Raw genomic sequence first — 17,047 nt, forward strand, 5'->3', positions numbered from 1 at the left:
TTTTTCAATTTGTAACAAGTAGAGTTACAAGTACATTGGAATTCTGCAAGAAATACAGCTTAATTTTGTACAGCTCTTTATACCCGATTTACAGCCTTTATCCAATTCTCCAGAACATCATAAAATACTCACCGACATTGGCTTTTAGTGCTGCCAGATTGAAGATGTTTCTATTAAACTACCTGTGACAGGGGTTTTCGGATCACAACATCTGACTGACATTAAACTGGATGCTTGATTTCAAATGTCTACAACTGCAAATGAGAGATGTGGCAGACAAGCATGTGGGACACAGAGTTGAAGGAGTAGTAAATTGGAAGGTCGATACAAAACGGCAAGTGAAGAAAGCCCATTCAGCTGACCTGACAGGACACTTAAGCTGTCTGCTGAATCGAGCCATTTACATGATGAACAGGAGGATCCACAGCAACGCCCAACACAGCTTGCTGTCCGACTTGTGACATTGAGCTGTAATGAGCAACTGTTTCAATAAAGCAGAACACATTTGTATCCTACCCTCAGAAACTCATCGAGCAGTCTATTAAAAAATGTATTTAAATTATTGCAGGGATACAAGGTTGAAGTCATTGCAATTACAGCACATCATTAAAATGATGCATTCACACATTGTAAGGCATTTATATTACAAAACGATGTATTGAGAAATATGTGCTGATTAATCTATGATGCTATGGTTTTAACATCAAAGGTGAGTCAAGGTTTAACTTCTCCAACATGGTATATAATGGGTGGTTGAGGCAGGGAATCCAAGGCTTCGCAGGAGACTGTTCCGACATCTCCTCAACATCTCCTTCTCCCTAGCCACGCTTCGTGCTCACTTGGCTTTGTGCCTCTTAAATAGGCCATACAGGACCCTCAAGGTGGCTGATGCATCCTGGGAGATGATGTCTATTTGAGATACAAAGTCAATTGGGGATTATCTGTTCTGCAACATCAGCAGTTTTACAGCCTCGTGTTTTTACTGAGACTAGAGGACGACATACAGTGCCCTCCAAAAGTATTGGAACAGTGAGGCCAATTCCTTTATTTTTGCTGTAGACTGAAAACATTTGGGCTTGACATCAAACGATGAATGTGAAACCAGAGATCAACGTTTCAGCTTTTATTTCCAGGTATTTACATCAGGATCTGATGCACAAATTAGAAAATATCACCTTTTTGTTCGAACCCACCCATTTGTCACGTGAGCAAAAGTATTGGAACATGTGACTGACAGGTGTGTTTTGTTGCCCAGGTGTGTCCTATTACATACATTATTCAATCAATAAATACCACTGAATGTCTACACTCAGGTTCAGATTGGGTAAGATAGGTTTTGTATATGCAGACTGTATTCAGAGGTGAAAACAACATGAAAACCAGAGCGCTGTCTTTGGGTGAAAAACAAGCAATTGTGAGTCTTAGAGAAGATGGAAAATCAATCAGAGCCATTGCAGAAACATTGGCCATAGCCAGTACAACCATTTGGAATGTCCTGAAGAAGAAGAAAACTACTGGTGTACTAAGTAACAGACGTCGAACAGGTAGACCAAGGAAAACATCAGCAGTTGATGACAGAAACATTGTGAGAGCTGTAAAGAAAGACCCTAAAACAACTGTTAGTGAGATCAGCAACAACCTCCAGATGGCAGGAGTGAAGGTATCACTATCTACTGTTCGCAGAAGACTTCATGAACAAAAGTACAAGGGCTACACCAGAAGATGCAAACCACTCATTAGCAAGAAGAATAGGAAGGCCAGGCTGGAATTTGCCAAAAAGTACAGAGATGAACCTCAAAAATTCTGGGACAAAGTTTTATGGACTGATGAGACAAAGATTAACTTTTACCAAAGTGATGGAAAGGCTAAAGTTTGGAGAAAGAAAGGAACTGCTCATGATCCCAAACACACAAGCTCATCTGTGAAACACGGTGGAGGTAATGTCATGGCTTGGGCTTGCATGGCTTCTTCTGGGACGGGCTCATTAATCTTCATTGAGGATGTAACACATGATGGCAGCAGCAAAATGAACTCGGAAGTCTACAGAAACATTTTGTCTGCCAATTTAAGGAAAGATGCAACCAAACTGATTGGCAGAGCCTTCATCATGCAGCAAGATAACGACCCAAAACACACTGCCAAAACAACAAAGGAGTTCATCAGGGGCAAGAAATGGAAGGTATTAGACTGGCCAAGTCAATCTCCAGACTTAAACCCTATAGAGCATGCATTTTACCTGCTTAAGAGGAGACTGAAGGGAGGAACCCCACAAAACAAACAACAACTGAAAGAGGCTGCAGTGAAAGCCTGGGAAAGCATCAAAAAGGAAGAATGCAAAAGTTTGGTGACGTCAATGGGTCACAGACTTGCTGCAGTTATTGAATGCAAAGGATTTGCAACTAAATATTAAGTCTTATTCACTTAAATATGTTTTAAGTATATCTGTTCCAATACTTTTGATCACATGACAAATGGGTAGATTCAAACAAAATGTGATATTTTCTTAGTTGTGCATCAGATCCTGATGTAAATACCTGGAAATAAAAGCTGAAACGTTGATCTCTGGTCTCACGTTCATTATTTGATGTCAAGCCCAAATGTTTTCAGTCTACAGCAAAAATAAAGGAATTCGCCTCACTGTTCCAATACTTTTGGAGGGCACTGTATATTACACAACCTGTAAAGAGGCCAGGAACAAGGTCAGAAAAACAAAATTAGATGCAATCCAATCAATATAGAGGGTATGGTAAGATCCAAGATTGTGTGCGTGAAGCATTAATTCACTTTTATGCACTATTAAGATCAACTTCAGCTCCGGATGAGCTAATGAATGTATTCAGTGTGTGTCTGTAGTCCCTGAACGTTGTGATTCCTTATTCCATCCGAGAGATTACCCGGTAATTAAAAGGACACAAAACTTGAATTAATCATTTGCTCCTTGATTAAATTTAAGGTTCTGAATCAACTATTCAGCAGCTCCTAATTTGAAACTTAAGAAATGAATATTACAATGTACTGGTTGGGAAAGTATGTTTGTTAAGTCATCCCAGAGCGCGGACAGAAAGTTATACTGAGCATCATCCATTAATAGCCATTAGGCGTATAGGCAATGTAAAGAAAAGGGAGTAATATGCATTGTACACACTCACCCACACATGCCTGACACACACACACACACACACACACGCCACACAGACCTAATGACGGATATTGCAATACGATGAATAAATATCTGTATCAATCCACAGACATCGAGTTGTCCTTCTCCCGTGTTTGTCCTTGTGAAAAACTAAAAATGAACGATTATGTCCTCAGACTTAGCCAGTCACCCAAAGCATAACATATCTGATACAGATTACTCAACAACAATCCCATTGTATTCGACAACAATTCTCAGACACACATTCACACCCAAAGCATTGGGTCTTAACTGATCAGCACAAATCCTGTCTCTCACTTGACATATGAAAAATCTGTGGCATGCCGCTATCACCTAGATAAAGTTCTCTCACACAGGAAATCTTCTGAATTATTTTGATGTTTTTGTTTCCTGAAGCACTTCTCAATGCCCTGAAAACTGCTGTAGAATGCAACCATGGTTACAGTCCTCAGCTTGATACGAGTTGCTGTCTTGATGCCAGTTGGCACTATAAGGAGACATTCATCTGGTGGCAGGACTGACAGTATGAGGCCAGCTGTTGAAGCCACAGAATGTCAACGTGCTTACCTTGTGGGTCAACGTTGGACACCTCCAGCTCCAGGTCATTGAGGAGGTCAAGGGCTAACGTGACATTGTGAAGCTAGGCCAGGGAAAACACATCAATTGACATCCAAACACAAGCCACACTACAAGTGGAAATCCTCACATAGGGGACCCAAAGCCTTTGATAACAATGTCATCATTTCATTGCGACTTTCCATTCAGCATCAGTGTGTTGTGGATACTCACCATCTCAGTTTGGCTCACGGGGGTGAGGTGAAAGTTACAGATTGGGAGGAAGAACCCCTCTAACTGCCCAATCAGCAGCAGGAGAATCACACCATCTGCAAACTACACAGGAACACAACACCGGCACAGTCACCCACCCTGATAGGCTGAAGCAATGGCAGGGGAGCCAATCAATAGCTTTTCATTAGTAAAAAGTGCTAAGGGATCAATGTAGTAAGTGATCTGTAACCAATGAAAACAAGGCAGGAGTAGATGTTGACTCACCTGTTTCTCCAAGTCGATCACCTGCAGACCCAGGGAGGACAAGTTCTGGTTGACAAAGTGCAGAATGGCCTGGAAAAAGAACAACCATGGCAATGTAACTATATTCATGTGGCAGAGGCTTTAATCCAAAATGACATACAGGGGGGGATTTTAACCTTTGACTGATACTTCATGTTATGCAGTCAAATGTTGAACTATACCCCACTCCCCAATCATGAGCTTAGGTCTTCTGTAACTGTGTGTCGAGCGTTAGACCAAGAAAAGGTTTCATTTCTGAGCATTAAGCTAGATGAGGGGAAATTCACTCCTGTTAATGCTACAGAAATATATGTTCTGCATGTGCAAACGGAACTATTCTAAAATAGGTCTGTATTACCTTTTTCACTGTGTGGACTTTGTGCGGGTCCAGCTGAAGCAGCTGATCAATAGGATGTTCTCCTGTACAGAGACAGGCAAAGGTTACAATGGTTCAATGATGACTGGTAGTAACTACTTCAAATGGGTCCCATCTACTTGAACCAAATATTGTACTCACTGTTAGAACTACTCAGGGAGTCTATTGAATCACTGTTGAAAAAGCAAGCAGATGAAAGTCAGTTCACTCAGCCATTTGATGGGAGGAGGAATAATCCTGTTCATAGGCAGCAATTTACCAACCTTTCTTTGGTCAGGAACTCTATTTGTACGTCAGACTTGATTCCACTTCTGCTGACCTGTATGCAACAACAAAGGATTAACGAACATATCACTATACTATTCTATCTCCATCAAGAGGATGAGGTCATTACTTCAAGATCCCCAGGCTCCAAATACAATATTAAATCTCTTTGAAACCTGGCCTCGGCTGAAGCACTTGAGATCAAATCCAAACTCACCTCAACCAGAACAACTTCCACACTCACATTCGAAGGCAACTCTAGATCAGGGTGAAAACACTTCACCATGGCAACCAGCAGATGAAGAGTGGCCAGGAGGTCTCTGCTGTGGATGACTGACATGGACAACAGAGGAAAAGAAGAATTCATTCTGTAAACACGAAAGCCCCCCCTTCATCTCACTGGCACAAGAAAACAAAGTAATCTCCACCAGTGATGATTAACATGCTGCTCTGTAGCGCTGCCACATCCACAACAATAATCCTTCTCAGTTGGTGACAGGAAACAGACAACACCCTAGGGTGAACATCAAACCTTACCCCTGAAGCCAAACGTGTTCAAATGTATCTTTTGTGTTTACTTTCCTCAAGGCCAAAACAACACTGGGATATGTCTGCATTGTTAAGATGATCTTGTGATGTTTCTACAACATTTAAACAACATTATATGAGTTTTCGCAACATTATAGCTACCCTGTGATGTTTATACAACATTGAGATGATAATCCAACATTGGGATGATAATACCAAATCTAGAAAACGTTGTGATATTTCATCAACTTTTAGACAACATTAGGATGTTTCCACAACATTATGATGTTTCAGTAAAAATTAGACAACATTCAGATGTTTCTACAACGAGACAACATCTTGAGCATGACTCACGTTTGACGCTCCACTTGATGGTGCTCTCCTTGAGTTCTAGCTTGTTGTTGAGAGCTTCCAGAATGATCTCCAGCTTATGGATCTGAGCAGCGCTCGTCACAGCTATCTCATCCACGGGCAGCTGCACCCCTGCTAGACTGACTACGGACAGCACAGACACACACCAGATCAAACAACCAGAGAGAAAAACAAATCGATATGTGTGTGTGTTTATGTGTATATGCACATATGTTTGTGCTTGTGTGTGTCTCACCCAAGAGATGATGAATCACCAGTCCATCAAATATGTCTTCTTCTAGATGTTGGACCACAATGTGCTCACGCTTTAAAGTACTGTTGATCCAGTCAACCAAGACCTGTAGAAGGTTTTCACTGTTGGAGTGTGTCATGTAATTGAGATGCTATGTGCTAATCTAAGGTAGCATCTAACAGAGTTCCTCATAACTGAGCAGCTATCCATGAACTTTCAGTTTTTTAGGGGTCATTCCAAGCACATCTTTTCATATAAAATGATTTCAGAGAACTTAAAGAAATTCTACTTTCTCAGATTGCACCAGGTTTTGTGATAACTGTGATCTGTCTTACCATCTTCTGATATAAAGATGTTCATTAAAGTTTCACTGATCTCACCACCTCTCTCAGCATGAGACTGCAATAGAACTCAGATGAATACATGTGTAAAGATTGTCCTCCTGATGTATTTTCTGTCATGACTGTGAAATGATCTTCAGCCCAAGACAAAGGAGAGCGTAGTGATGTTGTGTATGAAACTGTTACAAAGGCCTCTGCTTTGGATAGTACAATAATTATATCTGGATTGTGCTGTCTATGGAGTATTATATTCATTTCTCACCGTCTATGTACACTGTATATATTTTTTAACGTCTTACCGTTTTCAATTTTTCAAGTTTAGGGTCTTGCAAAGATGAGGGTTGAATGATCTTTCTCTTCTCCCCTGTGTATCAAAATTGCTAATAGTTGAATTCATGACAGAATAAAAGTTAGGTTTTAAGCAAATCGATAGGTTAATGTCCGACTCCAAATAATAAGACTCACCCTGAAAACTGTCTATGTCAATGGTGTCTTTCTCCTGCTGGGAGTCAAAGATGTTTCCCTCCATCTTTCTTTTCCTGAACAAGACATTTTTCGTAGTGTACCGTCTGAGATTGGTTAACTTTAAATAGTTCAAACAGTTCTTGTCTGGGTTGCTAAACTCACTTCCTTAATTTACTTTCGTTTTCACTGAACACAATATTCTAGTCAAAGTTGGTGACCCTTGCGCATGTGTAACCAGCACTGGTACTGTCTGTATTTAGCTGTGACTCTCCCTCTACGTATGGCCCTAAACAGACAAACACTGAAAGAAAACTGAAAAGAAATACATTCTGACAAAACACTAACATAAACGAGATGCACTTTGACCATGAGTCTATGAAACTCTCCTAACCAAAACTTCAGTTCAGCGTTTCTGAGCATGTATTTCTTTGTGTTGCAGTCCTCTCTGAGGAAATTTCTCCCTAAGGTTGACAGACACTTTCAATGGAGTAACAACAAAAGTATTTTCGAATAAGCTTACCTTCAGAGCGCCAGAAGTGAACAGACCGAATAAGGGAACTTCTGCTTCCTGACTGACGTCAACCCTGACCCCTTCAAAAAGCCAACACAGTGAAACCCATCTAGCCTTACAAAAAAAGTTTTTTCTGAAATGTTGCATAAAAAAGTTGTCTTCATTCAATTTGAAAACTAAAACCTAATTGAAAATTCAAAACCAAAGTCTGAATGAAGTGCATAGCATAAATCGGAAAACAGACAAATGTGATTCAGAAGAACACTTCCTCTTTACGTTGCTGTGGTGTAGACATATCCTGAGTGTTTCCTGATGAGAACATTCATCTCTATATGATGCATACAAGCTTGGACTCTTATTCCACCACGAGAGGAAAAGGTAAGGACACTTCATCTGATAGGACCAAACACATTCTTCTCCAACCCCACTTCTGGGCAGCACAAATGATTGGGACACAGTCTTGCCCTGTGGCTCCAAGGCACTCCACACACATCTCAATTTGAGACTGGCATTATCAATGTTTTGTAGTCTGGCCCCCAGCAATCCGCAATCATCTGTAGAAAGATAAAACACATGACACACTATGCACGCTCTGTTGTGCCTACTTCAGAAAAGGAAGACCTTCCATCACCTGCGGGAAAGTGCAATTTGGGGAGGGAAACGTTGCTACGGTAACCAAGGGAACAGACAAGAAAATAAAGTCTGAAAATAAACCCATAATTCCACTGACTAAACCTGAACCGTTGGTCTTTTGAGATCCAAGCTTGCGATCACAAAGAACAACAAGCCAACAGACAAGTGGGACACGTACCATTAAAAAGAACACGTTTGTCTGCGGACATGGTTGAAACATTGAAACATTTATTTCTTGACGGTCACATCCACGGGCGAACAACCGCCGAGCAGAAACATGTACATCTCCTCTGCTTCTCATCCCAACTTGACTCACAGCCTCTCAATAATTCAACCTGGGTCTAGAATGCATGAGAGGGTCTCTCTGCTCTCAGGCTGCTGCGCTGTGTTCAGGGGGAAGCTCCACCGAGACCACTCTGAAAGGAGGATTACTGAAAAGCTACTCCATGGTCTGCCCTGCTCGGAGAATAACATGGCACTTAAGGCAGGAGGCAACAGTGCTAGCAACAGCTAGGAAATATGGCTCTACAATCGGTTGGGAGCATTCTGAGAGATGGTGTCGAGGGGAGGACATGGAATTAAAGAGTATGTCATATTCATATCTTGCAGAAATACAATATTCAGCAAGCCATCCAAGCAGTGAATCGCATTCATAAGCAGTAGTGGCTCTTTGCATAAAATAACTCGGGGGTGTTCTTTAGTTCATAATAACATGGCAAACAAGGGTATCCGTATTCTTCCCAGTGCTGACAGTTCAGGCACGTAGCAAAAGATTGGAGGGGTGAGGTTTAGCCTTAGCATACAGGACATCTTAAATAAATACTGACATTTAGCGTGATTAAATACTAACATTAAGAGACTCCTCAGGCCATTCTACCTGGATCTGTCCAGGTCCAACACAACGCTGTAGTGAGTACAGAGCACAAAGAAAGTATCCTGTATCCAGTATCGTGTTTTCTAGGATACAGTCCCAGTGTGAACTCTGGGTCCAGATTTCCATGGAGTGTGGATTTAGAGGAAGTTCCACCTTCTGTTATGAGCAGTGTCCTTCCATGGCTTAGTCAGAGTTCTTGTAGTTGGTGAACAGGTTGTACAAGACCCTCAGAGTGGACTTCAGGTTCAAGTTGACAACGTCTGTAAGAGAGATATAATGTGATAAGGTCATATGAGGTGGTTTATTGAGGACTTGGGAACGTTTAGTGAGAGAGACCATTGAGAGAGACCGTTCACTTGACCGTAGTCTGAAGTTTTACAGTAAGGCAAGGCTGCCCCCTGCTGGACACCTGCACACTGTTACATACTTGCATTTGACATGTTATTCATTTAGTAGAAGATTTAACAGCATCAGGGTTATGAAAAGGTATATGTTATGAATCATTTGAATCCTCAAAGGCCACATAGAATTGATCTCTTGTGTGGTACTTCCTGTGAATGTCCCCGTCTTACCTTCGGGTCTAGCTTTGGGTTTCTTCAGTCCTCCATCTTGCATCAGCTCAAAGGCAAACGCCACATTGTGGACCTGCAGGAAACAGGCAATGGAATCCCAATGGGAAATCGGTCAATAAACAGCAACAATGATCATAAAAACATTATTTTAAAGAGAACGTCTTTGTAATGAACTCACCTTCTGTTCAAAGCTCTCTGGCGTCAGGAAAAAGTTGTAGAGGGGGACAAAATAGTCTTCCAGCAGCCCCATTAACAGCACCAGATACACACCATCAGCAAACTACACAACAGCCAACACAAGAGAGGACACACAAGAAAGCACAGCAAATATGTATCATCTTCCAAAGATGCAACAATGATTCATTGCATTTACATGTATATTGTATTTGTTTAGCAGACACTTTGATCCAAGGTGACATACATAAGTCAGTAAGTAAGTGTATAAAGTAAGTCAAGGAGAAGATCAGACGTGCATCTTTCTAACAGTAAATGAGAGTCATTAGAGATGTCCCACCTGAGACTCCAGCTCTGTCACCTCAAGGTTCAGCTTGTTCAGGTGTTTGTTTACAAATGTGATGAGCGACTGGTGAAAGGAGACAAAAGCGGCACGTGAATCACTGAGAAAACCGCAAAACCGTGGAAACAGGAAGTCGGATGACGTACCTTTTTGACAACGTTGAGTTTGTCGGGGGCGTGATCCAGGAGCGTGTCAAAAGCATCCCTATCTAAGATGAAATGAAAGGTGGGATCAAATGAATGCGAACATTTAAATGGACCACTCATGAATCAGCAATCGAACAGAAGTAACGTACCAAATCGACCCACCATCATCCTAGAAAAAGGAAACACATGAGGTAGAGTCATACCCCAACCACCAACACTAACAACTACTTGTTTTCACTACGGGTAGAAGAAACGACAACATCACAGCTCTCTTCCGCGACGTCCACACTGGACCTTGGATAAGGACATCCAACATGTCTTACTCTGTCGTGCTAGTTAGCTCCTTGGTCACATGAGACGTCTGCAATATGCCCTCTCGTTTCTGTCTTCCCAAGAAGGGGTGGGGGAACAAAACAACGGGGTCAATAAACCTCACACGGCAGCCAAAGTAGCCAAAGTAGCAGAACTTGGTCAGCCAGAACTGTGTAGGTGGGTTTCCTCACCTTGACCACCACCACCTGTACAGACACGTGCTCAGGCAGCCGAATGGGAGCCAGGAAGTGCATAGCAAGGGCCACCAGCAGATAGATGATGGACACCAGGTTTTTAGAATGGATAGCTGTAAAGAACGGGCAGAAGAAGGCACTTATGGGAGACATCAGGTGTCTGTCCTGTTCATCTTCTCAGCCAAAAGCGACATTTCAAGATACAATGCGAACGACAAAGTGTGAGCGTTTTTGACGGAATGTCATAACAAAAGCAGAATTTCAAAGTCAGTTTCATAAAGAACAGCTGAAAGTGCATTATAACATGACGGTTTCTGATCGAATGACACACAGAATGTGGTAACGGCTGCATGGAAGCCTGTGGTCCAGAGGTCAGGCTACACCAGCAAGCGAACAGATGTCCACTCACAGTCCACACTCCACTCGATGGACCATCCGTGAGGCCGGAGCTGCTCGTTCACGGCTTCCAGAACCATCTGGAGTTTTTGCTTCTGGCCGATCTCAGACTGGGTCACCTCCGCTACGTTCAGCTTCCTTCCACACAGCTTCTCTGCCGTCAGGATGAGGAAGAAACACAGGCCAGCGTTTTCAGACGGTTAATCACAGCCACAGACAAAACACGGGCAATAAGACTAAGGCACATACTTAAAGATTTCCTCACATAAACGTATACATTCTGGCATAGAGAATACAGCCCCACAAACATTTCTACACACTATCCAAATCCATCTATTTCTTACCAAATAACTTCTGAAGCACCTGCCCATCATAGCAATCTTCTTCCAGGTCTTTGACAATGATCCTGTCCTCTTCCAGCTCATTGTTGATCCAATCTATCAGTACCTGCACACACAGAGACAGGATCAGAACTCCGATGGATTTCAAAACACACCCTAACACTGGGGATACTGAGGGCTGTAACCTACCTTCTGAAGGTCTTTGAATTTAGGATTTTCTCTGGATGTTGGGTCCAGCATGTTCCTCTCAGCATTCTCTTCTAGCAAAGACATGACAGAGAGCAACTCTTAGCTGAGGAGCCAAAGAAAGACAGTGGAACATACAATACACACAGATGGAGAGTGTGTCTTACACATTTACAGTTTTGAAATGAGTAACTCCTTTTCTCTGTCACATACATAGCCCCGCCCCGCCCCCTCCCTCCCTCACCCCCACACACACCCAGCTTCCCATCAGTCATCTCTAAACATAGGAAGTGATTCGGAAAAAAAGGGTGTTGTCCTCGCTCCACCCTTCACGCACTGCTCTCGTCTTGTTTCATTTCCTCCTCCTGAAGTCACTCAAGGTAGTCAGTCCCGTCCTATCACCCAGTCAACGTCAGTCACCTCCTACCTGGTCGCTCATCATCGTGCCCCGTAGCTGAGATGGGGTTACTTTGCGATGCGGCTAAGTAAATACACACTATTCCTTGAACCTTACCGCTGACACACGTTTCGAACTGTGCACTTCTGATCCTTGATCTTCAGTTGTACTTTATAGAACTATGTATAAGTTGCTGAAAATAGTGTTTGTGTTGTCTTAAACAGCAATTGTATGAGCATTGGCGTTAACCTGTTGGTTACCTAGCAGCGTGTCCTCAGGGTGGATTTCGGTCCCAGAGGGCAGCATGGGGGCGTTGATGGCATTCTTGCCCTCTTCAGTGAGGTCACTCACTGGGGACAGGCAGGGGAGAGTGAGACACTATTAGATACATAGACATTCTCAGGGAGAGAAAGAGAATGCGAGAGACAGGGAGGAGAAAGAGAGAGAAGGAAAAGAAGATGGAGTGAGAGAGAGAGACAGAGACAGTGAGAGAGAGAGACGGAGAGAGAGTGAGAGAAAGAGACAGAGAGAGAGACACAGAGAGAGCGCTTCAGTGTACCTCCTACTCAGCTGTTAGTTGGTCACTCATGCCACACTCATCCCTGAACGCATCATCACCCTCCTCACCTCCTGGGTAATGTAGGTCTTTACTTCTGTAGTTCTACACCCTATTAGAACCATCTGCTACAGCCTATACATGCGAGTACATGCATATCACCACCAAGTACCAAGGGACAATTAGGCACTTACCCCCTGCAGGGTAACTAATCAAACAGTCCCTTCTGTACAGTGACACAAATCCATTATGAAATTGGCTAAGCAAAGGCAATGTGGAGTATAAAGAGTTTGGCGTTTTGGACCGCACCATTGCTACAGTATGGTATAGCTGTAGTATAGATCCTTTCTTAGATGCAAATGCAAGCCTTCCCGGTCAAGCCTATCTGTTTGGGATTCCTCTAGCTCTGTTCTCTTGGACAGTCTCTGGGGGTTATTGATCAAATACTGGCCTTGTACCCTAGCAGATGCAGTACTTTCATCTTCCCAAACACTAAAGGCTGCTTTCAAAAGAGCCAACCCAAGTCTATAACTAAGAAGCTGCTTTAATGGAGAATCTACCAATACATTCACTCAACCCAGCACTCGCTTTGATTTGTGTCTGGTACCAGTCACACGGAGTTGATTTCCCAGCCAGAGCCTAATCTCACCGCTTCAGACAAACTATCTGTGCTTAATCTATGTCTGGGGAAAGTATACAGAGAGTGGAGAGAATGTTAAGATATGCAGAACTGAGATATTGAAGTCTGGGTGGAGTACTCTCTACAGATTTAGTCTAATCCGTTGTTTACCACCAGTCCTTGCCGGAGGGTAAACAGTATGGCTGCATCAGAGCACAGATCAGTATTTCCTTCATAATTACAGGCCTGTCCCCCTTTAATCGTAATGGAGCCATTTCCCTTGCTGCGTCCAGTCCATCTGTCTCTCTGGCTGGGTTCAGTGCCTCTGGCCCTCTGGCTGTGTCCGAGCCACACTGGTCCATTAGTAGCACCAGCATTGTTTCACACGTCCTTGCCAAAAGCAGAGGTACAAAACATGTAGACAAACACTGCAGCAATAAAAAGGTTCCCACATATTTTGCCGAAACACCATCTTCTGATAATTTGATATATTGGTTGTATTTATATATGTATATATATATAAAAACCTCAAATATGATTTTTCTAATTACATAAAAATGTTACAAATATGGTCCATGTAAAGTATTTCTTTCATCAACGATGAGGCGGAATAAGGAACAGCATTACAGTCTATGCAGGCACAGAGGTAAATACAATACAATAGGTTGTAAGTCATGCTTCCTATTCTTGGTTCCCTCAAAGCCCTTTAGCGACCTCAAACACCATTACAACCATATCAACACTACCTTGTTTCTTCCTCTTGGTCCCACACAGGAGTCCAGCCATGTCCACAAATATCAGCCCTTGGAACGGCGGTAGCAGCTTGTGAAGGTAGAGTGTGTGTGTATCTGTGTACATGGGGTGCAGCCGGTGGGTCTAGGCATCGGCAGAAGCGTCATCACGTGTTTATTTCTGTCACAAACCCCCACCCACCCATGCGGTCCGGTTACAAGAGAGGGGAGAGAGTAGGTGTGTGTGTTGTGCGTGTGTGCGTGCGCACGCACGTGTGTTTATGAAGGGAGAGGGGTGGTCTTTAAGAAAGGAAGAAGTAGTAGAGCACAGCATTGGAATCCCCGTTATACTCCTAAGTGGAAACTGAACTTGGAAACCTGGACTGAACAGAGGACCTGGAGACACTGCAGCTGGCAGGTAGCATGTGCAGCATGTCTACAGCACGATAGGTTAACATTTTCCTGTTATCAAGAAAATAAATTAAATGTTATCTTCACTTAAGTAATGTGTAGGAAGCCCAGATGGCAAACATTTAGATATGCTGGAAGAAGGAACACATTTTAATTTGCTTTGCTTCATTAGATAATTAATCATGCAGGAAATGTAGCCCTCTTAATTGAATTACAATAACTCAATTCTAACCCAAGACCTTCTCGAGGTATAAATCTTTTTACAGCTTTGTTGCAGGCATTGTGCAAAACATTGTGCAAGGCAAGCATTGTGCAAAACTAAATTCATTAGCAGAGTAGTCTGAGGCACTGACCTCAGTCACAACAGGAATAACACCAGCATTCAAATGCATAGTCAAAAGCTTGTCATGGTGCACATCTATTCTAATCTACACATTTCCCTCCAAGTTTTACATAGTTCCAATGCTACCGAATGGGACATGATGTGTGACATGGAGGATATGGTGCAGTGTGGACACAGAGCTGGCCTTAAATTAGCCCCTGGGTATTCATGCCAGCAATGGTCAGGAGGACTGACTAAACATCCACAGTCATACATTCAGTGTCACATGCCAGGAGCAATGACACAGTTACACCACTAGGGGCTTCTCCGGTGGCCCAGAGACACTGTCCCACCCCGGACCACAAACTGGGTGTGAAAGTTACTAAAACGTTGTTCATAGAGATCCTACAGGTAATTTATTATTGTTGCAGTCATTCAAAATTCTTATACATTTTATCAACGCTGATATATAAAATAGATAATAGTAACTAAGAGCAAAAGCTAAAGCCATGTAAAAAGCCATGTAGCTTGGGTGTATAATATCAACTGAGGAAATTGTGTGGAAAAACCCTCCTCTCTACCCAAGTTTAATCTAGGATCATCTAGATTCTAGAATCTAATGCTCGAATCAAACAGTCCTTAATTATCCAACAATAGTTCACAGAAAACACTGTGTAAGTATATAACTGTATAATATGGGATACACAAAAAGAGACTTACTTGCTGTAAATAAGTGGTCTGTACACTTCAAGGGTTTGGGAGCAGAAGTCTTCTTTAATTAAAACACACTGCAAGTGAACTACCATCCTTCCTTTTTAATAGAGACAATGACTTGCACTTTCATAGCCTCTTTATCATTTGCCTGTTCATTGCGAGTGAGTGACACTATCATTTGAGGGAAAAAAGACACACTTCCCTTCAGTTTATCTGGAGACAATGGTCATCGTGTGTTCTGGCACTGCAGGAATCTGAGGAGTTCCACAGTTAGCTCTAATCGTACAACTTTGCTCATCTATCTGCCACAGTCTGTGGTTACTTCCCAAATCTGAAAGGAACAGCTGGAAAAGTGGGTTCTTTGTGAATTCTGTTATGGCTAATGCTGTTCCCCCAATATATTCAGAAATGTAAGTAGGCCTATATAATTGTGACATATAGTCTTGGGATTGGCTCTCATCACATTCTCCATACCGGGGCAGTCTAAACACAGCTGTGACAGCACCAGGGAGCTTTGTGTTCCACTCCTCTCTTTCTGGTACAAGCGGCCATATCACCCATATAGTATTGTTGTGTTGACTTGGAATTTATTGGGGTTCCCCATTCTCCTTCTGTTTCAGCTCCTTATGAGGAGAATGGCAAACACATGGCTGGGAACACACACACACACACAGACACACAAACAGGCGTCAAACCTTGCAGCTGTCCATTCTAGACAGAGGGGGGAGAAGGGAGGTGGTGGTGAGACTTCAAAATAGCATGGTAAATAAATAATAGAGATAGCGCTGAATAAAAATGTAAAACCCCAAAAGCTAACTATCATTCTAGACCAAACCAAAACTGGAGGTAATCCTCTTACACCTTATCTTCATAACCTTGCCTTACTGGCAAGGGTGACATGTCTCTATTTATGTGTATTACCTCATGTGGAATGCCAGGCAACTTTCTTTGTGACTGTCAAACGCACTCTTTCTAGACTGGAACCCTGTTTACAGTTCTCTAAAATTAGCTTTATATGTAAGTGAATAATTATTCACTTAATTGAAATTCAACCCTGGCCTACTTTATAATCATAGTCAGAGAATTGCGTGAAAGCCATACATGTTGAAAAATCATATATAAAATATCATATATAATTTGCACTCAATTTGTATGGTAGGCCCACGCAAATGTAGACAATATTCATTACACTTTAAAGCTATTTAACGATCGCTCAAGAAAATGTTGATACATAACCATGGATAGTTACTTGTAAATAACTTCCGTAATCATACTATCCATATCGATGACAACAACAGCCAATATATTATTAACAGTTCTCAGTTACCTTCTTTACACTTTTTCTTTCTCACCAGCGTTCCTCCTAGTTTCCCAAGAAAAGATTCGTCTTTTTTCATCTTGCCCGACTGTGAGGTTGCAGATCTAGATGGAGCTGCAGACATCTTCGTACGACTGTTTGCGACTGTAATCTAATTCAATGTGAAAGCCCAAAACACCTGGATTTTGCAGACCGAAAATAAACTCCTAGCCTTAAGGTCTTGAAAGCTACTTTACAGACACCGAAGACGTAAACAACAGGGTAGAAAGAGAACACCGATTGTTTGGCATCAGTATTACCGGATGACTCATTGTATGGGAAGACTATGCTTTTATCTACCGGACCCCACAGCGCCAGTCAATGGCTGGATGAAGGATAAAACAGGCTATCCCGTGAAAGCAAAGGAGGATGACAGTGGGAGAGCCTGGGACCACCTGCCATGATGCATATCTTTGGGTGTGTTTAACACAACGGCTGACTTAACAGAG

The 17,047-nt window shown here is 42.4% G+C and overlaps 2 protein-coding genes across 7 annotated transcripts in view; both read right to left on the bottom strand.

The window, feature by feature from the left end:
* Nucleotides 1-8,078, bottom strand: part of parvg (parvin, gamma) — a 63,958-nt gene extending 55,880 nt beyond the window's left edge. For 3 of the 4 annotated variants that reach the window (XR_006957101.1, XR_006957102.1, XM_047034933.1), the window contains exons 1-12: nt 7,330-8,078; nt 6,810-6,883; nt 6,644-6,708; nt 6,007-6,109; nt 5,754-5,894; nt 5,089-5,204; nt 4,871-4,926; nt 4,749-4,780; nt 4,590-4,651; nt 4,214-4,282; nt 3,950-4,051; nt 3,728-3,800 (exon numbers count right to left, since the gene is read on the bottom strand). Coding sequence is in view for 2 of the 4 variants with exons in the window: in XM_047034933.1 (XP_046890889.1) it covers nt 3,728-3,800; nt 3,950-4,051; nt 4,214-4,282; nt 4,590-4,651; nt 4,749-4,780; nt 4,871-4,926; nt 5,089-5,204; nt 5,754-5,894; nt 6,007-6,109; nt 6,644-6,708; nt 6,810-6,873 (883 nt within the window). In the remaining 2 variants the exon portion in view is untranslated. Of the gene's footprint in view, nt 1-15; nt 910-3,727; nt 3,801-3,949; nt 4,052-4,213; nt 4,283-4,589; nt 4,652-4,748; nt 4,781-4,870; nt 4,927-5,088; nt 5,205-5,753; nt 5,895-6,006; nt 6,110-6,643; nt 6,709-6,809; nt 6,884-7,329 lie in introns of those variants that run through there. The other variant, XM_047034932.1, reaches the window with a different exon arrangement.
* An 81-nt stretch (nt 8,079-8,159) lies between these two features.
* Nucleotides 8,160-16,683, bottom strand: parvb (parvin, beta). Of its 3 annotated transcripts, none has more exons than XM_047034929.1 (13): nt 16,569-16,683; nt 12,149-12,238; nt 11,495-11,565; nt 11,309-11,411; nt 10,978-11,118; nt 10,566-10,681; nt 10,386-10,444; nt 10,212-10,231; nt 10,063-10,124; nt 9,914-9,982; nt 9,578-9,679; nt 9,400-9,472; nt 8,160-9,087 (listed from the first exon to the last, which is right to left on the bottom strand). In XM_047034929.1, the coding sequence occupies exons 1-13, from the start codon at nt 16,681-16,683 to the stop codon at nt 9,011-9,013; spliced, it is 1,098 nt and encodes a 365-aa protein (XP_046890885.1). In that variant the 3' UTR covers nt 8,160-9,010. The 3 variants fall into 3 exon arrangements, with proteins under 3 accessions (XP_046890885.1, XP_046890887.1, XP_046890886.1); XM_047034931.1 differs by lacking the exon at nt 16,569-16,683 and adding an exon at nt 15,248-15,343; XM_047034930.1 differs by lacking the exon at nt 16,569-16,683 and adding an exon at nt 13,810-13,949.
* Between the last annotated feature and the right edge of the window lie 364 nt (nt 16,684-17,047).

The sequence above is a fragment of the Hypomesus transpacificus genome, chromosome 14 (assembly GCF_021917145.1).
Source record: "Hypomesus transpacificus isolate Combined female chromosome 14, fHypTra1, whole genome shotgun sequence".
Classification (NCBI taxonomy): Eukaryota; Metazoa; Chordata; class Actinopteri; order Osmeriformes; family Osmeridae; genus Hypomesus; species Hypomesus transpacificus.

Bases quoted from the DNA above. Each gene is read 5' to 3' on its own strand.
- parvb (XM_047034929.1), bottom strand. From the start codon at position 16,683: ATGTCTGCAGCTCCATCTAGATCTGCAACCTCACAGTCGGGCAAGATG. The intron at 11,566-12,148 runs GTAACCAACAGG...TGTCTTTGCTAG, and splicing joins CCCTGAGGACACGCTGCTAG to AAGAGAATGCTGAGAGGAAC. The intron at 11,119-11,308 runs GTAAGAAATAGA...TCCTGACGGCAG, and splicing joins GGTGCTTCAGAAGTTATTTG to AGAAGCTGTGTGGAAGGAAG.